Here is a 24,524-nt window from a genome sequence, read left to right as displayed (position 1 = left end):
AATAATTTTTATGTTTATTTATTTTTGAGAGAGACAGAGAGTGAACGGGAGAGGAGCAGAGAGAGACACACACACACAATCTGAAGCCTCCAGACTCTGAGCTGTCAGCACAGAGCCCCACATGGGGCTCACACTCATGGACCGCGGTATCATGACCGAGACAAAGTTGGATGCTTAACCAACTGAGCCACCCAGGCACCCCAAGGCCTGTAAGTTTCTAAGGAACTATTTTTGAAAGTAAATATAATTTTAGCTCTCAATGTATACCTTACCTAGAAATAAAATCTCAATTTTAAATATCATAACCAATCCACTGAGCTCCTCTAAGAAGATAAAATGGATTTAGATTCTTAAATTATTGGAAATAACTTAGCCAATGAAGTTTCAAATCTACAAAATAATCAATTGGCAGATGGTTCTTCTACCTTAGAAACTTAAGACTGAAAAACAGTCCTAAATAATCCACAAAGAGCAATTTAAGAACAGTGTCTTGGAACCATGGTTTAAGAATCACTACAAGGTACTCAAATTTATGGTTGGCAAAAAGTTATAATCAAATTATATAACCAAATCACAGCTAAAATGTATACCTAAGCAGAAAGAACTTCTTATGAGACCACAGGGTCCAGAAACCAGCACTAAAAGAAAAATGTGAGCTGCACATGTAATTTTGAGTTTTCTAGTAGCCACACTAAAAAAGGTAAAAACAAACAGATGAAATTAATATACATTATTGAACTCAAATATCCAAAAGATCACCATTTCAACAAATTACTGACAATATATTTCACATGCTTCCTTTAACTGTGCTGCCTTCAAAATCTGGTGCCTGCCTTACACACTTTCAGCACACCTCCGTGCATTCCAAATGTAGTCACACATGTGGCTAGCAGCTACCCCATCAGAGGGCACACATATAAACAAAGTGAAATTCACTTCTCTTCACTGAATAGACTGATGCTTGATACAGTGGTTGTGTCCCAACATACTGATGTTAGCATAGCATATGAATTTTATTGTTCACAAGTTACCTGTAAATTGCATTTTTAAGAATTTAAAGCTGTAAATGTTTTGTATTGTTGTTTCAAAACTAAGCAAACATTTGCCTCCCGCGAAACAGAAATAGTTTTTAAATACTGTATTTAAAAAAAAAAAAAAAAAAACAACTTCCCAAGAGAATCACACTGTAAACAGGTAAGGTAAGCTACCATCAACTGCTATTTTACTTGTGAGTCCCAAAGCCAGCAGCATCTCAATTCGCCTTTCTCTGGCCCAAGGGAAGACCTAGCAGCCACTATGGGCCTGCACTGGTCTCCACGCTAAGGAAATTTTCATCTCCTAGGCTTAACAGGGAGCTAAGTCATAACTACCAACCAAATCCCCAAAATACAGTGTCTGGTCATTTGCTGGCGGAAACTGATGTAACCTGATCACTTTATACCATTAGATAGGAGCACAGTTAACACAATGGGACTGGTAGAATTGTGATAAAATATATTTTTAATGTGATTCAAACAGCATTTTAACACTGAATTAAAACTAGAGAGGAAAAATCAGCTTGAGGTACTATGTTTAATTATTCAGGATCTATAGAAAGAGATTAGACAGATAACCTATATGCAAAATTAAAAATTTAAGGAGACTGTAAGTTTTTATTTTCAGTAAGAAACCAGAGTACATCATTTTAATGCTTTTAATTAACACACCTGATGATCAAAATAGAGTCCAACAATGGAATATTTAACAAGTCACTGAGTACACGGCAGCAGACTATAAATTATAAACATGGTGCTTTGAGAAAATCTGTACATTAGCCTTAACACTTGAAATCCACAATTTGATGCTGGTTTCCTGTAGAATCCAGTGAGGTAGGATTTTGTCAGGAGGGACTAAAACAGTACTTCTAACACTAAACAACCTCTGAGCCTCTCAATAACGGACTGTTCTGTTCCTTCACTTTTCAGAAGTGAGTTTTCTTTTGCACATAAAACTTACCATAAGCATAAATGTACTTGTGTGTATGTGCAAGAGTAGTGAGATAATTACACACCTTTGGGGCTTAAATACATCTGGTGTCACATCACACCTTAGGCATATAGTTATTTCATTTTGAACCATTCACTCTAGAGAGTAATTACTCATCCCATAACTTGGTCATAAAAAGCAGAGCTTACTCAGTGTTTCAGCAATTATATAGCATAGGTAGGTTTTTATATGGTACTTTTGTAAATCAGATAATGAAAACATATACCTTAATAAGGTAAAGTGCTAAAATTATGACAAGTTATATAGACTTACTAAGCTTTTAACTGGAGACACATCTACATAGTAAGCTGCAGTTGCTGCAGAAAGGCCCAGCTATAGAATAAAAGTTGAAGCCATATGCAGAGTTCACTACTTTGAGGAGAAGGTACAGTGGCTGCAGGAATGAGGTCACAAGAAGACAACTCTAACAACCCAGGTCTTCTAAGGAAGGATAGAGTCCTGACTATTATCTTACATTAGCCAGTCAGGTTGTGCACCTTTACACTGCCTACTCCCAAGTGAAAAATAAAGGTCTTGGCATCTCAGACTAGTGGATTCAATGGCCTCTATAAATGCCCCTTTATAGAATCTCATGGTACACACAGGAGAGAATAGGGAAAAGGGAAAGACCCTGTACGTTGCCTGGAAGGACACATCTAGCCTTTCTTAGCCTGCAACAGAGGAGAGTTCCCTCCAAACAAAAGAGGAAAAGGAAGTTTTAATGCCTGCTCTAAGAGTGAGACTAGAATTTATTAGTAAGAAAAGACTGTTCACAGCACTTCAGCAAACTGCTAAATCTCTCCATCAGTAGGGCTATTAACACAACCCACCAGCACCCGGAGCTGCCTTCACATAACAGTGCTGGTTGCACCACAGCAGCCTCACACAGCTTCTGTTATACCTCCTTCTCTTTCAAGTATCTCCCTACATACATTGCACCCAGGTCTCCCACTAAAACCAAGGAACCGAAGAAAGAGAAAACATAACTGTTTCAAGCCAAATTATTAATATCATCAAATGCTGTGAATGAAACTCTCTTTTAAAAAGCTCACAAAGAAAAAAGTCATATGCAACGGAGTTTAGTACCAGCTCCAAGAAGCAATTAGATACTATGGGTCATATACCCATTACTACTATCAAAACCTAAAAAATAAAATGTAGCAGACCCCAGAAATCATGGACCATCGTTCAAAGGTCAGGGAGCCAATTTTGCATGGTGTCACAGACCAAGAAGGTCTCTCAATGGCTTCTTTGGTGCACTTACAGGAAGACAAGCTGCCTGCAGCAACACATGAAAAGAAGGTAGTACAGTGAAAAGACCCCACTTGAGAAGTAGGAGGCCTGAGTGTCCTGGTCTGGCACAGACTGGCTGAGGGCTCCTGGACATGTGACTTAGCATCTCATATCTCAGTTTCCACAGTCACGAATGAAGCGAATACCTTCTTCTCAAAGTTGTTATGACAGCTGGAGATCATGCCTGCAGAGCACTAAAACCAGTACCGAAAAAGCGGTAGATGTTCTGATGCTGCAACTACATAGAGGAGTGAACGAATACAGGTTTCAAATTAGAGTTGACCCCCTCCACCATGCCAAACAAGGTGATGAAAAAAGTTCAAGTTTGTCCAAGATCACTTTAATGGGACAAAAATACCTTTATGCAGTAGATATGCAATTGATAGGTCTTCGATGCATCATTCCAGCCTATTCCTTTTGAGTTGAACTAACATGAAGATTCCAAGATTAACATGACCAAAAAATAGACTGGAAAAAACAGAGGTTCAAGCACAAGCAAGAATGCACAGAATAATAAACAGAAAAAAAAAAATGCTGCATGCAGACCTGCTATGTGGCCCACAGTGACCCTGCACATGAGCTCTCTCCAGAGCCAGTGCCCTGCCCATCAAGATGAAACACAACTGCCCGTTCAAGAGAACTGACAAAAAAAGGAAACAAGAAGTGACCCACACGTGGGCAAGAGAATCTCCTGCTCTAACCGCATGCCCTACCATCTACTCAAAACCTTTGGCCGTTTGGATTTTCCCAGGTGCTACATGACAAAGTAAATTTCTCAGTCATATGAACCCACATACCAGCACAAGTGACCCTGATAAAGGAGCTTCTCAAACTTTTCTAAGAAAAGTCCCTGTAATAGCAGAGACGCATGAAAATGTACCTCTGGGGAATCTGGGAGTGGCCCAAAGCAGCCACAAACACACAACTGGGCTGTTTTTCAAACTAACACATTCTTTGTGGCATAGGTGTGGGATGGAAGGTAGATGGAACCACTGCGTTAAAGCAGTGCCTCTTCCTGGAGAGTTAGGAAAATATTTTCAAAGTAAAACATTACTTCCTTCATCCATTTATTCAACAAACTTCTGAGAGTGGAGTACGTGCAAAGGGTTGTCTAAGAACTATGGATACAAAAGTACGTACACATACATACAGACACACACATACAATCTAATGGGGGAGACAATAAAAAAAAAATCACACGGGAAATTGTGATTATGGTTACAAAGCAGAGAAACCTTTGCCAGATTTCTCTAAGCCAAGATGACAATTAAGGCACGAACCAGGCAAAAAGAGCATTCCAAGCAGAAAAAAGAACATGGGCAAAGGCAGCTAGCAGGGCAGCTTGGAGGCAATAGAAGGGCAAGGGAGAAAATGTGCAAGAGGCAGATGAGAGTACAGGCCAGATTATGGTAAGCCTTGCACACCCTCAAACGACCTTAAGTCCTCTGCACAAAGGGAGGCCACACACGGAGCAAATGGGCAACATCATTCTGGCTGCAATACAGATTGTAAGAGCTGATGCTTGCCTGTCCAAAGTTTAAGCTGATTCTAATACTCTTAGAAACACATGAAGTCCACTCTTACACATGTGCATATACACAAAGAAAGCAAGAATATTCTTTGAAATAAAAAATCTCTGTGGAACATATTAGAAGTGCAGAAAGGCCATTAAGTTCACTGAACAGCTAGAAAGAAAGTGGGGTAAATAGGTCACATCAGCAGAGCTTTCAAGGGCAAGACTTATGAGATACTTAAAAATAGAATTGAGGAGGGGAAAAAAAACACCCAAAATGTCAGTTCATAGTAAGCTCTTAAATTTTCACTTGAAACTATTTTTCTCAACACTTGATTTGTAAATGTTTAAATCAGGAAAAAAAGGGTAATCAACTCTTTTTATTGATTCCAGTTGCCAAAAGAAGGAAAGGTAGATCTCAGTACATAGTCATATGACCTGAGAAATTCAGAAGCATATCTGAAATGGAATGCTTTGTATCTTCTTCCATTCTCCACTTGCCTATGGTAAATATTCAGGGAAGCATTGAAACTAAACCCCAAGTCACTAGGCTAATCCATAAACTGTCCATTCTACTCATGAATATCACTGAATTGATATTAGACATTCCTCTTCCCATTTCCAAGAAATTATTCTAGAGTTCCATGTAAAGACAGAATTCATCAATCGGGTCAAAAACAAAAGAGGCGTATGACATCAAGGTCAAGGCATACTTTGTTGACCAACATATATTCTGTTTAGGTGCACTAGATCAAGCAACATTTGCAATCATAATAAAATATTAATAGAGATTAATCTGCAGATAGCAAAACTTCATGTTTTAATGGTTAATGAAGCAATTTTTGAAACAATGTTTCCCCTATCTGATTACAAAATCAATACATGATTATTGCAGGGTTTTCGGGAAATAGAAAAAACCAGAAGAAAATAATAATGGAGAAAATTAGGTAAATTGGAGAAATTAGGTAAATAATGGAGAAAATTAGGTAAAACGGGAACACTGCATAACAATGTATTTTCCTCCTGTGTAACTATTCAGAATTCAAGTACTTTCATGTATTCATTTCCATGTGGGTCTCTAAAGAGCCTCACGATAGAGGTGACAGAGGTATAATTACTCACATTTTGTAAGGATTCAAGGAAGCCCAGAGCCAGTAAGTGATCTGCCTAAGGGTACACAGGTAGTTAAGACAAGAGCCAGCAGAGGACTCTTGTCTCCTGATGAGTTAGGCATCCCCTCTAAGCTCATGGTCATGTGATAAGCAAATGACACAGTCACAGAAGTGGTCAACTGCCTGTACCTAAAATGAGAGTACCTCTGAACATCAATCTAAGGTAAGAAAATGTGCAAATAGAACTGTATCATTAATATAAACACGCTAAAATACTATGACATCAAATAAGGATAGGAAAATTAACATATCTCTAAATTGAAAAAAACAGTGGGGGGCAGTAAAGGCGAGACACATCAAACCAAGAGTTCGAAAATCTCTTAATTGTTTCCTTTTGAGATGACTAAAAACCCAGACAGAAATCACATATTTCCTATCTGAAAGAGACTGAGTGGAGTCATTGATTAAGAAGACCAGGGATAGCAAAAAGGTTTCCTTCTGGTCCCAAACAACTCCTCAAACAACTTCCCTCCCTTCCTTTCTCCCTCTCCCTCTACACATACTGGAATGTGCATGTGCAATCACATAGAGTATAATTTTAAAATGATTTCTTAATTGCTCCATCCTTTGTGAACAACGAGGTATTTATACAACTACAGTAAGTGTATATTTTATAATTTGAACTGGAACACTTACAAGAGTGAAAGAGGGGACTGTTGATAATTATGCCAGGAAATGAGGCATAAACTAAGATTCAGTGGACTGGACAAATGGAAACACATGGTCACCCAATATCTGGACAACCCATCCCCCTCTCGTGAGCCAAGCATTTGGAGTACATGTTCATTAGCAAATTATTATTCAGAAAACTGCTTGGTTATCCCATTTTAGGCAAAACTGAGTCTGAAGCAAATTCTACCTCAAGAGAAAGTCATCAGCATTTTGTAGACCAGTTTATTAATAAACCATTCCTATCAATTAGCCAATGTATTTTCACAATATGTCAGACTTTGTGGGATGTTCTGAAGTCACATGTGTTTTGCAAGTTATCTGGAAAAAAAGTAAAAAAAAAAAAAAAACTAATTAAATTTATTTTTGCCAGTTTCTTTAAAAAATGAAATAGCAAATAAAAGGAAAAAGCAATCTCTTAATCCCTCAAAGGCATTTGTAATTGAAAGTTATTTTCTTGGGTAACTCAAAAGTACTGCTCTATACAGGAATGCTCAAATTATTTTGTTTAGGACTGGAATCATCAAATAAACTGCTTTTAGAACAGCTTTTTGGCCAATGTTATTAACAAGTTAACAAGCTTAAAGAAAAAGTCCCCTCAAATAAGAAAACTGAAGAAAGAAACCTTACATCTGTGAGGTTATTTCTCTCTGTAGAAATAAGCTGATAATAATAAGCCCAGTCCTAAAAATTAAACTATCTATCTTGTGGTAATATTCCTATTCAAAATGCCTCTTAAGAGATTAAGTTACAGCAATTCAGATTCAGAAAAGCAAACAGAAATTAGAACTTGGAGGGGTTTTTTTTGTTTGTTTTGTTTTGTTTTGTTTTGTTTTGTTTTGGTGCAAAAAGGTGATTTTATTAAAGCATGGGGACAGGACTCATAGGCAAAAAGAGGTGCACTGGGGTCACGTTGGGTAATGGAGTTTGATTGTTTTGGTTTTTTTTTTCACCTAAGAGAATTTCATAGAGGCAATCACAAAGACTGGCATAAAATCTAAGCTTATTTCATTCAAGCAACATTTCAATGTCTACTAAGTACACTGCATGAGCACTATTACTAGTTGGCTCTCCTGAATTTAAATTTCCTAGTACCTTTTTTTTTCCATCTAGCAGATACATCTTTCACACCAAAAAGGGACTTTGTATTTAAATACTCTGGGATTCTCGTCCCAAAGAAAAAGACTAAAAATAAACAATGGGCAACTCAAAATGACTCTGTAACTGTGCACGGCAGAATATTTTTACATTTGTTTGTTGGCACTTCATATTTTCAGTCATTCGATAGCCAACTGTTGCTCCCTCTATCAAAGACACAGAAATCTGCAATCCTACAAAGGATTAGATTTTCTGATTTCTCATAAGTCATCTCTCATTTCCTCCAATATTTACATTAAGGATGAGTTCCACAGTTGTGTTCTCAAGCTTGGAAAAGGTCATGAATCAGGCCAGTGTCAGGCCCCACAACAACCTCTTGTAGATTTTCAGAAGGTCAACCTACTCTCAGTGGAAGAAAACCAGATTATTTAAATGTACCCCATTTACTATATCTTTTTAAAAAACAGCAAGACAGTTCTAGATTTCTTATGTAAGGCTTCTTAAGAATCAAGACACAATAGAATTTTCTAGATTTGTTAAATAAGGCTTCTTGAAAGAGAATCAAAGCTCTATTCTAAATGATTAAAAAGGCAAAACTAAAAAGAGAAAAATAGTTGATCCACAATTGTTAAGGATCAAAGAGGGAAAGAGCAACTCAAGGAAGTAAATTTCTTTAAACTAGCCTTTTAAAGATGCAATACAAAATACATCCATAAAACTATCATAATACAGACTACCAATATACACTGAACTTTCATAGATTACCTTCTGAATTGTTAGTATTTTTAACAGGAAGAACTAGGGGAGAGGGAAAGTTAAGTAAAAAATAAGTTTTTATATGACAACATAAATGTGCAACCCAAAGAAATATAAATTCTTGAAATAAATATTGTATATTTGAACATGGCTACTTGAAATTGTTGTGCTTTTCTGACTTTAAGCCACCACAGCTTGGCTCACCACTACCACCATTCCTTCCTAAGACCCCAACACACAAACACATACACACACACACACACACACACACACACACACACACACACACACACACCCCGTTTAAAAAAATACAAACCATACCTTTATATGTCAAAAAACAAATTTCACAGAGGAGCACAAGAACTCAGAAGTCTCAGGATTTACCAAAAACCAAAAACCAAGCTAAACTATGAGCTACTAAGACAAATTCAGGCTTAATATATACACTGAAGTTTTAATAAACTCATAATCACTGGCTCTTGTATCACCAATTTTTTTCTAACACATCTAAACTTATAAACTAGGAAAAAAAACTTGCAAAATCATAAATGAAACAAATTAGTATTAAAACAAATTTTTTTTTAAATCTATCCATTTTAAAATAGAAGTATTTTGCCATAAACCGTTAAAATAAGAGTTTTTTAAACTTTTTCCCACTGCAATCATCCTTATTGGAAGCAAAAATGCAATACTGTTCAGTACTTTGGAATTTCCTATTTATGAAACAGCCTAGACAAAATGCTTTTTTAGTAAGTTGCTAATAGAGATTCATGAAAACTGCAAAGAAACTGCCCCAGCAAAGTTCCAATAAGGAACGTCATTTGAGCACTTTGCTCGAAGGAGTCTAAACAGCACTAGTCAAACTACCTTCTGGGCTTTGGTTTTAATCAAGCTTGTTAGCTGACCTGGTGCAGACATCATTTACATGACTCACCTCAATAAAATATAAATTACATTAAGGATCCATAACTTAGTCACTTACACACTATCATCCAGTAAATTACAATGTTCTACACATCATATTACTGTATATAGATAGATATATAATCGATCTAGATTATCTATTATCTACACACACACACACACACACACACACACACGCACGCACATACTCCTACAGAGACATACATAATGTTTATGGATCAATAGTCTTTTTCTAAGACACCTTTGAAATACCTACTATAACCACTAACTGCAGAAAGAAACCAAATGGTACAACTACTACACTGCATTAGAACTCAATGTACTTGTGAGATGCCTGGGTGGCTCAGTTGGTCTATAGCTTCGGCTCAGGTCATGATCTCACGGTTTTGAGTTTGAGCCCCACGTCGGGCTCTGTGCTGACAGCTCAGAGCCTGGAGCCTGTTTCAGATTCTGTGTCTCCCTCTCTCTCTCTCTCTGCTCCTCCCCTGGTCGTGCTCGCTCTCTCTCTCTCTCTCTCTCTCAAAAATAAACAAACATTAAAAAAAAATTTTTTTAAAGAATTCAATGTACTTGATAATCTATCCCCAAGACATTCTGATTATATTTCCTAATGAAATTTTTGTTTTCACCAAGTAAAAAAGTAAATTATTCTTATATCAGCAACAGCAAGCTGCCCAATTTGCTCTTATCCACAAAGTAAGAACTTGAAGATGTAAAAATGTAAATAAACTCTAAAACATCTGCCTTCTCTAAGCTATTAGATCACAAATTCACCTTTCACTAAATCCCTCACCTAAACTTCCTTATTTCACAAAAATGAATTCAGCAGAATTCATCCAATAACTGCCTTAAAGATAAAGTGAAGAAAAAAAAAATCAATCAGACTCTATTTCTAGTTATTTTGGCCAAAAATTCTGTGCTACTTTAAGAAGGACATCAGATCAATGCACTAAATGTTATCCTGCCATTCAAAAGACCTAAGTATATTACAGCATTACTACTCTTTGAATAAGGTTGAATAACCATCATCTCTGGTTCTACTCATATTCACTGTAGTCCATGGTAAATGGAAAATCATACCTAGAATAACCTCAAGCTCTTCTACGTACCACTGTGGAAAGAATATAAACAGTTCTTACCAAAGTCCCTTCCAAAGATAAAGATTCACACTCCAACATTTTTTTTTACTTTTTTCCAAAACGGCATTCAAGAAAAAATACAACTTACTTTTCATTTTGAGTGCAACTAATAACCAGGTAAGTACTGAAATCCACATGTGCATCCAAAATTTAAAACTCAGTTTGCAAAGAAAATCCACATGATACTGGGTAAATCTATACAAAGACACTGATATTCCAGAAACCTAGCTGCTCCCCATGAAAATAAACAGTAAGTTTTTTGTTTGTGAAACATATTTCTACAGTATTAACCAAACCTAAACACACACAACCGAATTAGCAAAGAGAACACTGACAGCTATAGAAAAAAACAGTACATATGTTTTTTAAAAATGCCTGATGACACCTATAATTATATAAACCAATTCGGACTCTACCACTTCAACAGCAATGGCAATTTTAAAAGATGCCCCAGGGGCACCTGGGTGGCTCAGTCGGTTAAATGGCCGACTTCAGCTCAGGTAATGATCTCGCAGTCCATGAGTTCGAGCCCCGCATCGGGCTCTGTGCTGACAGCTCAGAGCCTGGAGCCTGTTTCAGATTGTGTCTCCCTCTCTCTCTGACTCTTCCCCGTTCATGCTCCGTCTCTCTCTGTCTCAAAAATAAATAAATGTTTAAAAAAAAATTTAAAAAAAAAGATTCCCAAGACATATTAAATAGGTCGGGCAAATTTCACACTTCTTGGTGCCACCACAAAACCAAAATTACTGAGCAGGATATAACAATGACCCGATAGTGCAATTCTTAAATCTTCCTCCTGTCTAAAATAGTTATAGTAGTATGATGACCACTGTCAAAACTCAATCTTTTCTAAAAATAAACATATATGTCCCATTTCAAAAAAGTAGAGATAAGTAGAGTATCATCGTGGAGAATATATCTGAAATTTCAGTTTGATAACCGAAAAGTTAGGTTTTTGACATTTGCCAGCAGTCCCACAACGTGCTGGCCCTGTGCCATCATGGCCCGGTGCCAGCCTGATGCAGGGCCAGGCTAAAAATAGCAGCCAAGCAGCAGCTGGAACACATAGATCCTTGTGACCTCAGCTTTATTTCCCTAAATCAAGGGAGGTTTAAGGGGAGGAGACAACTAAAAGCAGAGAAGGAAGGGAACAGAATAAGCTCTCAGCTGGTATTTTCTACCTCTCCCAGATTTCTTGCCTTTTTTCCTACCACTCCCTCCTACTCCTCACTCCCACCACTCCATCTCCCACACTCAAGAAAGGAGGAAAGACAAGAAGGAAGTGTGGGAAGGGGAGAAAGGGAGGAAGACAGTGAAGCGCTGAAGAAGGTTCAGAGGCTCCGCCACCTCCTACTCTCAGGTTTCTCTCACTTGATTCTACCATCATCACAAATCAGCCACTGGTCATTTATTTCAGTCCTCAGGTTTACCATGGTCTAGAGAAAGTAGAAGAAAAAAAACACATAGGTGACTGGCAGGGAAGGGGTGGCCTAAAAGACAGTGTGAAGAGTACAAAATCAGAAGTGTCAAGAAGTGCTAAGAAAACAAAGTCCTAAAGAAAGAATGCAAGTGTATAAAAAAAGATGCTCCTTCACATACACCAATAAGATTACAAATTTCTGGTATTTGAATTTTAGGGGCTTATATTATGACAAATATTTATGAAAACCATGACCATCTTGTCTGTGGAAATTGGTTAATATCAAGCTATAGCAGGAGCAAAGGTTGAGTATAACTTCGGCAGGCCGTCACCAAGAAAGATTAACACAACACGAGAAGAGGCTCCAGGCTCTGCCCATACACTGAAATTATAAAACATCAATATTTCATTTATAAAAATGCTGGTCACTGTTAGCAAATATTTAACAGGTACAATGTGGCACATATAGCATTCTAAATTGTACTGATCTAATTAAGAGAATTTAAATCTTGCTTTTGTGGACTCACTCTACATGCTACCTTCTTATGCTTATTTTCAGTATAATATCTTCCATCATTAGAGATCTGACACCAATTAACAATAAAAAATGCATTAAGTAAACAGGGAGACTGGTAAATAAGGCAGGACCAGGCAGTGAGTCACCTGAATTTAAGCACATTAATTCACTAAATGAGCTTCCAATTTATCTGATCACTTTATTCAGTTAGTACCAGTTTAAATGTACTGACAGGTCCTACTGCATCCTTCAAATTAACATCTTTCCAATGAACTCTCTGCCTCTCAAAGAATATGAAATCTTTTTACCAGCCACAAGAAATAATGATTTTTAATCAAAACATTTAAAAGGGGCCTTAAAATGAGATAAATACAGAATTTCTAAAATTTACCTTGAAAGATTACCTTTGCCTCATATATACCACATTTAGATCTAACCTACAAGTTAATTCCTCTTTCAAAAGTTAAAAATGGGGGGTGCCTGGGTGGCTCAGTCGGTTCAGCCACCAACTCTTGATTTCAGCTCAGGTCATGATCTCACAGTTTGTGGGACTGATCCCCACACTGGCCACAGAGCCTGCTTGGGGGTTCTCTCTCTCTCTCTCTCTCTCTCTCTCTCTCTCTCTCTCTGTCTCCCCCCACCCCACCCCCGGGGTCCCCCACTCATGTTGCACGCATGCTCTCTCTCCCTCTCTCAAAATAAACAAACTTTTAAAAAAAGTTAAAAAATGCCCAATGGAAGATGATCAAAATCACCCCACACAACCATCTTCCAAAGCTGAAATTCATTCATAAAAGGAATTTGTGAAATGCAGTTTTTCAAGTCAAATTCTAAAATACATGTTAAAATTCATAGCTGTGGGCACCTGGGTGGCTCAGATGGTGAGGGGTCCGACTTCGGCTCAGGTCCCGCTCTCATGGTTCCGTTCGTTCATGAGTCAGAGACCTGCACTGGGCTCACTGCTGTCAGCACAGCACAAAGCCCACTTTGAATCCTCTGTCCTCCTCTCTCTCTTTGCCCCTCCACCAATGGTGCTCTCTCTCTCAAAAATAAATATTTTTTTTCAAAAATCATAGAGTTGTGGGAGCCTGGGTGACTCAGTCAGTTGAGCATCCAGCTCTTGATTTTTGGCTGTCATAATTTCATGATTCATGCATTCAAACTCCACATCGGGTTCTGCACTAATGGTACAATGCCTGTTCCAGATTCTCTCTCTCCCACCCTCAATCTGCCTCTCCCCCACTCGCACTCACTTTCTCTGTCTCAAAATAAAATAAACCTTAAAAAAAAATCACAGTTGTGATAATTTAAAATTCTGGCCACCATGAAAATCACTCAATAAAGTAGAAAAGACTATAATAGATCTAAAGATGAACCCTCTAGAATAGTTAATGATGATGCATCATGGGCATTAAAAATTTTTTAATTTTTTTTTAATGTTTACTTATTTTTGAGAGAGAGACAGAGTGTGAGTGGGGAGGGGCAGAAAGGGAGGGAGACACAGAATCCGAAGCAGGCTCCAGTCTCTGAGCTGTCAGCACAGAGCTGGAGACAGGGCTCGAACCCACCAACCATAAGATCATGACCTGAGCCTAAGTCAGACCAACTAACTGGCCCAACTAACTGAGCCACCCAGGCGCCCCTCGTGGGCAGTATTACTTAGAGGGTAAGAGTACCACCCAGAGAGGCTGTGTCTGGCTCAGTAATGTACCAGTCTGTGTAAATGGGCAAAGTCACTTTCATTTTTTTCCAATACTTCAGTTTCCTCATCTGTAAAATGAAAATGATAAAAGTACCTACCTCATAGGACTGTTAAGAAATATAAAGTGCTTGGAGCCGTATCTGGCACAAGGTTAAGGGTATGAAAGTGTTAACTACGATTATTAGTTAGTAAATGTTGTTGCAGTAATATTAAAAAGCTCACCGTAAATCATGCTTCCTTCGATAAAGAAAAGCCACCCAAACAAGAGGTCTTTAGGAATTAGAGAGGTTACTAAAGTTCTGAGACCACATCAATTACATGAAAGATCCCATACATCTAGGGACTGTTTATATACTATTTACTGGCATGAGGGTAGGGGATTCTGACAAAAACACTGGAAAAGCCTACAAAAATAAGTCAAATGTAGACACTGGTTAAGTTTTCACAAATGTACTAAATTCAGAGCAGCCAAATTTCTTACTGGGTATTAACTTCTCTTGTTCTGCACAAGCATTTTAAACATTTAGTAAATTCTTTATTACATAGGTGTACAGGTATAGGAGTGCATTCATGTATATTCACACAACTGTAATGTAGTTTCATACAGTTAACAGTCTAACTTCTTCAGAACTTTGGTCTCACTCTACAACCTCTACAATTTCCAAATGTCTACAAATATTTTCACACTAGCATGTATTCAGCAAGCTACAATCATTGCTTAACTGAAGCCATTAGATTTCCACCAGAAACTGAAATGCTATCTAGAAATACTTTTAGAACATTCAGTAAAATGTTAGCCAAATAATCTCTCCAACACTCCAATCATTTTACATTCAAGAATATGCCTGGCCTGGGGCATGTGGGGTGGCTCAGTCGGTTAAGCGTCTGACTCTGGATTTTGGCGCAGGTCATGATTTCAGGGTTTGTAAATTCGAGCCCTGCATCTGCCTCTGCACTGATAGCCTGCTTGGGATTCTCTCTCTCTCCTTCTCCAACTCTCTCTCTGCCCCTCCCTCACTCACACTCACCCATGCTCTCTCTCTCCCTCTCTCTCTCAAAAATACTTACTTTTGAAAGAAAGAGTAGTTCAAGCGAGGGAGGGCAGAGAGAGAGAGCGGGACAAAGGATCCAAAGCATGGGGATCAAACCCATGAACTGTGAGATCATGACCTGAACTGAAGTCAGCCGATCAATCGACTGAGCCACCCAGGTGCCTCAAATAAATAAGCTCAAAAAAAAAAAAAAAAGACTTGTCCTGGAGCCTGGAGCCTGGAGCCTGGCTGGCTTAGTCAGTGGAGCATGCAACTCTTGATGCCAGGGTTGTGGATTCAAGCCCCACAGTGGGTGTGGAGATAACTTAAAAAGAAAAAAAAAAAAAATCTTTAAAAAAAATAAAAAGAATATGCAGAGTTCTGGGGGTTTGTGGAATTCACCAAACATCTCCAGCAAATTAACAGGCAGACTGAAGGGAGGAAAAACAGAAATTCAACATTTAACTTTGCAATTTATTACCCCTCTCTGGACAAACTACTCAACATGTCTGCGCCTCAGCTCTACAAGTAGATAATAACTATCATACAAACGCATTTTGTAAAAACAAAATGCTTCTCATCTGTTAGCATATTTTAAGAAGAAACAGCACAATGTATCTATACACAGGGTCACTGAAATATGCTTCGGGTAATGATACCCAAATGACACTGAGTTCATCTCCTTTTATGTGCACTTGTGAACATCAAATTAGTTACAAATACGTAAGTAAATATATGTAAATATATACAATACATATTAACTGACCCGAATCTAATTATCACTGAGGAATCCCACAAATATAAATCACTTAGCACACCCTTACCAAAGTCCACTTACTATTTGCTGAAAGTCAATCTTTAAATTTCAAATGAAAACCAGATTTTGCACTGCTTTCTCTCTAAAGCTTACTTTAACTACCTTTTCTAGATGAGAAAAATAAAAGGAAGCATCCTATTTTTAAAGAACTAAAAACCATGTTTAAAGCATATTCTTAGCAGAACACATGGCACTGAAAGCAAAAACTGCAAAGATGGGGTTTTTTTTCCTAAGCTTATTTATTTATTTTTGAGAGAGACAGAGAGAGACACAGAGCACAGGTGGGGAAGGGGCAGAGAAAGAAGGAGACACAGAATCCGAAGCAGACTCCAGGCTTTGAGCTATCAGCGGGGAGCCCCAATGCTGGGCTTGAACTTACCAAACTCACCAAACTTACAAATGCCAGACCATGACCTGAGCTCAAGTCAGATGCCCAACCAACTGAGCCACCCAGGTGCCCCTGCAAAGATATGTTTTTTAAACCAACATACTTTATTCGTGAGACTGGCTAGGACTAAGAAACTAGAGTCTCCTTTCATGAGACAAGACTATGTAGTATTTTTCTCCAAATTACCACTTGAGACTGATTTTTCAAAAGGAGATGGAGAGTCTTCCTATCCACTTAAAGGAAACTGTTTATGTTTTCTAATTTACTGTAATCCCCAAACATTTACACATGTCAAAAAATTAATAAACCAAGAAAATTAAATTAGGTTTTTTTTGTTGTGAAAAAGCACTGGTCTTGAGATTACACAATAATTTGAAAGATAACTAAAAATGGTTTTGTGAGTCCCACATAGTTTATTGTCACCTAAAAAATAGTTGCCTATAATCTGCTTTGTTTCTAAGATGTTTATAGTTAACTATGATCTTCTTTCTTTTCTAGGATATTTGTCCCCTTAAATATAACAGTTGAAGGTCAACAACAGTTCAAGTTTAATGACCACCCCTATAAAAACTGCTAACACCACAGGAGTTTTGTTTAATTTTATGTGTATGTAACAAAGCTTCTTAAAGGTACCAAATTCATTTTGAAGTATTAAAGAAAAACGGTTTTCTAACACAAAAACAGAGCATGTAAGCATGTGGAATTACTACAGACCCAATTGTGTAACTTTTAAAAGGGGTTGCTTTCTTAAAAGACAACATTGGTATTCTTCCATTGCCATCCTTTTCACTGAACATACTGCCCACTGAAATCAAACATTAACTAAACCCTTAATATGAGTGTGACCAGAAAAGATGTGCTGGCCTGCTCATGAAACACAAATGAAACATTTAGAGTTAGAATTGATGGCAATTGATTACCCATTGTGAAAAGAAAAGAGGCCCAGGATAAACATCTTAAAAATCGGCCAGAACATACTTAAGACAATAATGACTTGAGTTGGTCAATTAATTGCAATAATTCTTCTATTAAAGGACATGTTCCACAGTCATCCTGATGTTTCTAAAAGGAAAGGCATCAAAGTCTTTACAGAAAGGATGAAATTCAATGCACAGTTGAAATAAAATAATGGGGATGGCCTTTTCCTCCTCACCCCAAGGGTGTACTCAGAATACAACTAACTGTATGGCAAGAAATTAAAGCCTGAAGCAATAGTAAAAATGTTTGCTTAATTCAGATCTGCAATTCACCTTCCATCTTATTGAAATCTTTTGGCTACAAGTATTGTTGTTTCCTGAACACTTTAGATTTCCTCACTGGACCAATACTAGCCACCAGAGATGGAAATTCCAAGATTTCCCCACATATAATTGAAAAAAATTGAAATTTTAACCTTCCTCAGAACAATGCTGAGCACATACTAAGTACTCAGATACTTTCAAAAATCAATTGTAAGCAAATCAAACATTTTAACTGGCACAGAATAAAAGAAGACATATGCAACTAGTTTCAAACTTTGTTTTGTGTACTTTTTCATTAATCAAAAGGAAGAAAACATAGGATCTAATTTTTAAATGTTCTATATTATCACTTCCCTCTTGAAAATGCTTTCAATGAAATATACTATCAACAGTAAACAAAACATCCCATTCTGAAAGTGTACCCAGAATCATACTTTCATATAACAATCTCTGGTCTATAAAGAAAACCAAAACACTCAAAGAAATGCCCACAAATTAGCCTTAAATAAAGTGACTAAAAATTTTATCCAACCTAATTCTAAAACAGATTCCCTTTTACTGCCTTGCCACTCCCTAAAACAAGAAATTTTAAGTTATGAATCTAAAAAGTCCATAAAAAAATGTTTACCAAAGTGTTAACAGAATTCCGGGGAATATTCCTTTCTCCCAAAAGTAACCAGCAAAACAAAACAAAACAGAACAAACAAAAAAAAGCAACTCCTTTTAAAATTTATCTTCTTCCTGCCCATACTAAAGGCAAGATCCCAGTTTTGTTTAAATACTTATTTTAAACTGATTAGTCACAAATTAAGCAAACTTGTTTGTTTCAATACAAAATCGAATGTATACCAATTTTCCGAAAGAGGACACACACACACCGCAAAACAAAAAATTGAAAAACACAAGATAATTTTTCTAAGACTTTTTAATTACAAAAATGAGCGCTTCTGATCTTAGAAAAATCCAACCATAAGACAATCATAAAATGAAAAGTAACCCCCCCCAAAAGTACACCCATCCACTTGACTGCCCTTTTCCAAAGATAACCACTATTCAATGGTTGCTTGTGTAGCCTTCTAGAAATTTTTATGCATCTGTAAGTCTATCTTTTTTGTTTTAAACAGAAATTACAGCCTACTGTATGAAGAGCTGACTTGTTTTTAAATAAAATATTCTGGTCACCTTTTCTTATCAATATATATATTTATCTCTCTCTCTGTTTTTCACGGTTGCATAGAATTCCATAGAGTACTTCTTAACCAGTTCCCTTCAGATGGAAATTTCCACAGACTCCAGCTTTTCAGTATTACAGATACTGCAATGAGCATTGCTCAACGTACAGAACATCTTTTGTGCATGAATATCAATGAATGTAGAAAATAAATTCCTAGAAATGACATAAAAAGACAGAGCCAAGGAACCAGGGAGGCAGCATCTTCTCCCACCTCCTCAGCCAATTCTGGGTACTATCTACCCATCTTTTTTGTCTTCACCGATGTGGCAGAAGAACGTGGCCTGTCACCTTTACTAACAACAAGAGTGAAGACAAATTGATCATTTACATTTCTTTGTGAAATGTGTTGCCCGTGTTTTAACTAAATTATTCATCCCTCCCTTTTATTTTTTAAACTAATTTTTCAGAGTTCTCGTTAGCCTCCAACATGCTGCAAATATTTGCCCCAGTTAGCTGCTTAACTTCATTTATCACGTTTTCAGTCTTCCAGAAATTTTTAGGTTTTTTTATCCAATTAAATTTGTCTGTCTTTTAATTCAAGTTATTTGTCCTTAAAATTTGAGTTTCAGGTCATAATAAGAAAGCTCTCTTTCCCAGGCAAAACTTTGGGGAAATTTTTTTACATGCCTTCTAAATTATTACTTCAGTGGTGTCGATAATATTTACATACAAGTACCTTCAGCAATGACTCTCTCTTGATATAATATCAATCAATAAAAAATTAGCGAACTACACTTTCTCCAAAACTTCCAATAATTAACTGATGGACAGTTCTGCACCAATTAAATACCACTTACAACTATTACAACTACTACATCAAAGACTTAATTTTTTTCCCTTTAAATTTCTTCTTAAAATAGGAGTTTAAAAATAACTAATAAACATATTTAATTTCTGGTAAGTCCCAATTCATTGACCCTCAATACTTAAAAAAATCAACAGTGTCAAACAACTAGATTTTCCCTGCTGCATCTATAATTTAGTCATCTCTACAAAAGTCAGTGAATACTTCCTGTACAAACAAACTTGTAATTTTGGAATACCAGAATATTGCTTATGGTTCTATCATGGTATATGGTGTTATTTTCCATGTCACGTTCTGAAGCAAAAATGACTTCTACCTCATATCGAAAAATTATAAAATAAGTCTCTTGTGTTAGTATACCAATTCAAACCACCACTTAAAGCTAAGTTAGATGGTTAATCTAGCCATTCTCTCTGTTCTTCATCAAGGAAAAGAAATCCTGGTCCTGAGTTTTCTATCTCACAGAGCCAGCTGCCAGGCATTTAACAGCCTTCCATCTCATAAGCTGACTGGCACAACAAGTAATACAACTTGGAAGTTAAGGAAACTGGCACAACTCAGAGGGGAAAAAAGAATATTTTCCACAATTTGTACAGCACTTGTTTAGCACGTATGTAAGTGTTTCCGAAAGGGTGGTCAACTCTTCAAGCTATGCAAACAGCATCATACGATTTCATATCAACTACTGCCAACTCCATTCAGTGGCCTCCTTCCCCTTTGGGGACTATTCAAAAAGTTACTATTTTCTTTTACAACTCACCCAGGCCTCTTCACTGATGAAAGCAGGCAAAGCCCACGCTGTGTGTCTGTCTCCTAGAGAAGATTGCATCTTTTATTTATCGCCCCTTGGCTTTATTTTCACAGTGAATTCCTGGCTTAAATGCAATCAGCCAAGAAACCCTCCCTATGTGCTCTCCTGTCATTCCTCATTGCTTGCAAGCAGAGTCAAGCACAGAAGGGGGAAAAAAAAAAAAAACAACACTCAACATTGCCAGCCAAGCCATAAAAATTCCCAAACTCTAGTTTGGTTATACTGAGAAACCGTGGATGTGCTTCAATCCGTTTCAACCCAGCAGGAAACAAGGGGGGAGGGGGGGGGGTGTTAAAAAAAAAAAAAAAAAAAGGAGGTATAACTTTAAAGAATGCTAATTAGATTTTTTTTTTTTTTTAAGAAGGATGGATAGCCTCAAAAGTTAAATCTCCTCTAGACATAAGGAGAAGATACCGAACCTAGAAAAGACAACACTGGGGGCTGCCTTTGGAAATAAATGACCATGCAGAAAATCACGTTTGCAGACTGCATTAGAATTCAAATTAACTAAAGAGAATTAAAATAAATCTTAATTCTCTTTTGCGGCCCCTATCCAGACCCCCACCCGACACCCAAAGAGAAGTATAAAAGAACGGACTATGGAAAGAAAGATTAAAAATCAGAGACAGCGATGCTTCCAACCCTCTCCCCATTCATTAGGTACCATGTTCACCACCACAATACTATTTAAAGTAGACAGCAATGCCGGGCGGGGGGGGGGGGGGGGCGCAAAACATGCCGTTTGCAATCAGGAGAAAAATATGGGGGGGTGGGGGAGTTTCATTATAGCATTGTTCTTTTCACTCCATCCCAAACATCCCCATCCTACGGCTGAAAAAGATATCTGGCCAGAAAAAAACACTGGGGGTACGGAGTGAAGATAGGGAAAGCTTTTAAACTCGGTATTTGAGAAAACTCTCATGGTCAGAGAAAAGGAGGGCTGTGCAGCTTTAAATCACAAGTCCTGCTCGCCTTTGTCAAATATCTTCTACTTTACAAGCTCTGAAAAGAAATAAAGAGACTCTTTTGTTTGGGTCTCCCTTTTCGGAGGATGACAGAGAACTGAAAGGGGCACAAATAAACCTGAAAACGAGAACAAAGTGCGGGGTCGCGCCCGGCTGCCAGGCGGCCGCGCCTGGAGGGACGCTGCGCGGCCGCGGAGCCCCTCTGCCTCGCGCTCCTGCCGCCGCCGGCTGCGAGCGCAAAGCCCGTAACTGCTCACCGCGGCTCGCCCCGCGCACGGCCACCGGCCACCCAGCGCCAACCAAACTCCGGCGGCAGAGGCCCCGGGGCACCGCCGGGCCCGACAGGAAAGGGAAGCGCAAGCCGTTCCTTCCCCGGCTCGCGCCCATGGACTCGGGGACGCCCTCGGGGGGAGAGGTCTCTGAGGAGAGGGAGTCCAGCCCGCCGCCCCCCTCCCTCCTGCGCACCAACTAGGCAGGGGAGGCGCGGGGGGGAAAAGACACATTTAAATCCCCGGGCCGCCGGCGGAGCTCGCCCGGGCCAAACCAGACGCCGCAACGACCCCGGAGCGCCACGGCCGCCAGCCCGTCGGAGCCCCGAAAGGAGCGGCACCCGAGAGGCATTAAAATGTAGTCCCCACCCCTCCAATAGAGGGGGCGGGGAGGGGGAAAGAGGAGAAAGAAAAAGGAGCAAACGGCAGACAAGGAGAGAGAGCAGGGTGAACGCGGAGGGCGGCCCGGCCGCCGGCTCGGCCCCGGCCGGCATTGTCTGTGCGGCCCGCGCCCCCTCCCCCGCCCCGCACGGCCCCGCCACACACACCCTTCGCCGGAGCCCGGCCGTCCGCCTCCGCCTTTGTCCACAACCACCCCCCAAAAAAGGGCGAGCAGCCCTCCGGGACGTGCTCCCCGGGAGAAGGGTGGGGAACGGAGCGGGCCGGGGGCACCCGACACCCACCCCGCCAACCCCGCCGCGGGGCGAGTCCTGCTGATTCATTTCCCACTCGCGCTGGCCCGTCCGGGGAAACGGGGGCGGGGAGGGGCGAGAAGGAAATGGGCGCTCCGCTCGAGAGGACGGTCCGGGCCGGTGAGGGCATCGGGAGGGGGTGCGGACGCGCGCCCAATTGAGGGGCTGCCGGAGGAGAGGGGGCGGGCGCCCCCCGAGGGACTGACGGACGGACAGACGGCTCCGCGGCTGCCCCGTGACTCACCGACTTGCAGGACGTTGTCGACGCAGCCGCTCTCCAGCAGCGCGATGCCCCGGCGGAAGGGCAGCCGTGTCTCGTCGCCGCCGTCCGCCGCCCCGGCGGCCCCCACCGACGGGGCCCCGGCCCCAGCGGCGGCGGCGGCGGCGGCGGCGGCAGCGGCGGCGGCGGCCGAGGTGGCGGCCGGCGAGGACGAGGAGCCGCCGCCGCCTGCGCCGCCCGCGCCGCCGCCCGCGCTGCCGGGACCGCCGCTGTCGTCGCCGGGGCCGCCCGCGGCGCCGCCGCCGGTGTTGAAGGACGAGTACATGCAGATCTCCCGCTCGCTGCGGGGAAAGGACCAGTAAACGATGCGGCGCTGCACCGGCTCCGGGATGCGCTCGAAGCGCTCCTCCACGCGCTGGAACGGCCACTTCTCCGCCACCTTGCGCGCCGCGATGTCCAGGAGCGACTCGGGGCTCTGGGTCTTACCCGGCGGCAGCAGCCCCAGCGCCGCGCCGCCCCCGCACGCCGCCACAGCCGCACTGCCCGCCCGCTGGCCGGGCCGACAGGCAGAGCTGTAGCCGCCACCCGCTCCTCCACCGCCACTGCTGCCCCCGCCGCCACCGCCGCCGCCCGGCCGGCAGCAGAGCCGTTTCGCGGGAGGAGGCTGCTGTCCGCGCTCCGCCATGACCGCGCCGCTTCTAACCCGACAGCGGAAGTGCTGGGACCCTATAAACGGCACAAGGAAGCGCGACACGCACACGCCGCGGCGACGCCACGCTGCCATCTAGGGCCCGCCGCTCCTTGTACGGGCACGAGAGGCGGGGCCTGCTCCGTGACGTCGGGGTTGAGGCGGGGAACGGATAGGGGGACCTAGGGCCAGGGGCGGGGCCTATGCAAATCGCTGAGCTGAAACATAAATAGAGCACTCCGCGGACACGGGGGTAGCGGGGGCGGCGAGGTTGGGTGCCCGATGGGTTATGAGAATGTCAGGCTGCTGTGACGCGGGGGGCGGGGCTCAGGCGGGGTTCCCGCGGGAGGGGACGGGCAGCCGAGCCAGGCCTAATGTGGGTGGGTCTCTGTGCCCCCTGCCAACTCAACTTCCCCCTCCAATTCCCTGCCGCCCTTTGATGTCCGGCAAGTGAAGACGCGCCTGGTGGGTCTAAAAGCGGAGGGAAGGGGAGTTGGAGGCGAAGGGGACTTGGGGAGAAGAGCCCGGGGAAGGGTCCGGGCTAAATGAGGGGCGGGGCCCGCGAGCCAATGCCCCACCCCCCCACCCCCGTCAGAGCCTGGCCGCCCGGGGAAAAGCCTCTGGGCGGAGGAGGCGCTTTCAAAACAAAGAAATGCGGCGTGGAACCTGAGGGACGGGGGTGGAGAGGAAGGCGGAGGAGGTGCGGCCGAGGCAGCCCCGCTGCCCGCTTCCCCTACAGTCAGCCCAGGGGAACTCCCCCCACCCCCACGCCAGCCGGGACTGCGGCGCTGGGGAAGAGGGAGGAGGCTGCGCTCGGCTGTTTTCCAGTTCACTTTTGCAGACCCGGGTAGGGAAGGAGAGCGGCCACTCAGCTGCCCCGCATGGCTGCAGTGCACCCGTCCCGGATTCCCGTGTCCGCTGTATCCCGACGGCCGGTCTGGGAGCAGAGCCGGCCAAAGTGTTCCAAAACGCGCAGAGCGCTCGGAACCTGCCCCGCAGCTCTGCGACGCGCGTCCTGAGCTGGCCGTGGCCTCCCGGCCCTAGCGCACTCTCAGCTCGGCGGGCAAGGAAGCTGGCCAGGCCGCTGGCGCGGAGCAGGGAAACTTGAACCGGCTCGCGTCGCCCCCGCGGCCGC

General features: G+C 41.6%; 1 protein-coding gene across 3 annotated transcripts in view; it reads right to left on the bottom strand.

The window, feature by feature from the left end:
- Positions 1-23,473, bottom strand: part of ZSWIM6 (zinc finger SWIM-type containing 6) — a 196,421-nt gene extending 172,948 nt beyond the window's left edge. The window contains exon 1 of one of the 3 annotated variants that reach the window (XM_042987450.1): positions 22,726-23,473. In XM_042987450.1, the coding sequence (XP_042843384.1) occupies positions 22,726-23,386 (661 nt within the window). In that variant the 5' untranslated portion in view covers positions 23,387-23,473. Of the gene's footprint in view, positions 1-590; positions 8,806-22,725 lie in introns of those variants that run through there. The other 2 variants (XM_042987556.1, XM_042987468.1) reach the window with 2 other exon arrangements.
- Between the last annotated feature and the right edge of the window lie 1,051 nt (positions 23,474-24,524).

Source organism: Panthera tigris, chromosome A1, assembly GCF_018350195.1.
Source record: "Panthera tigris isolate Pti1 chromosome A1, P.tigris_Pti1_mat1.1, whole genome shotgun sequence".
In the NCBI taxonomy this organism is placed as follows: domain Eukaryota; kingdom Metazoa; phylum Chordata; class Mammalia; order Carnivora; family Felidae; genus Panthera; species Panthera tigris.
The sequence above is the reverse complement of the archived record's forward strand: the minus strand, read 5'-3'. Positions and strand labels throughout refer to the sequence as shown.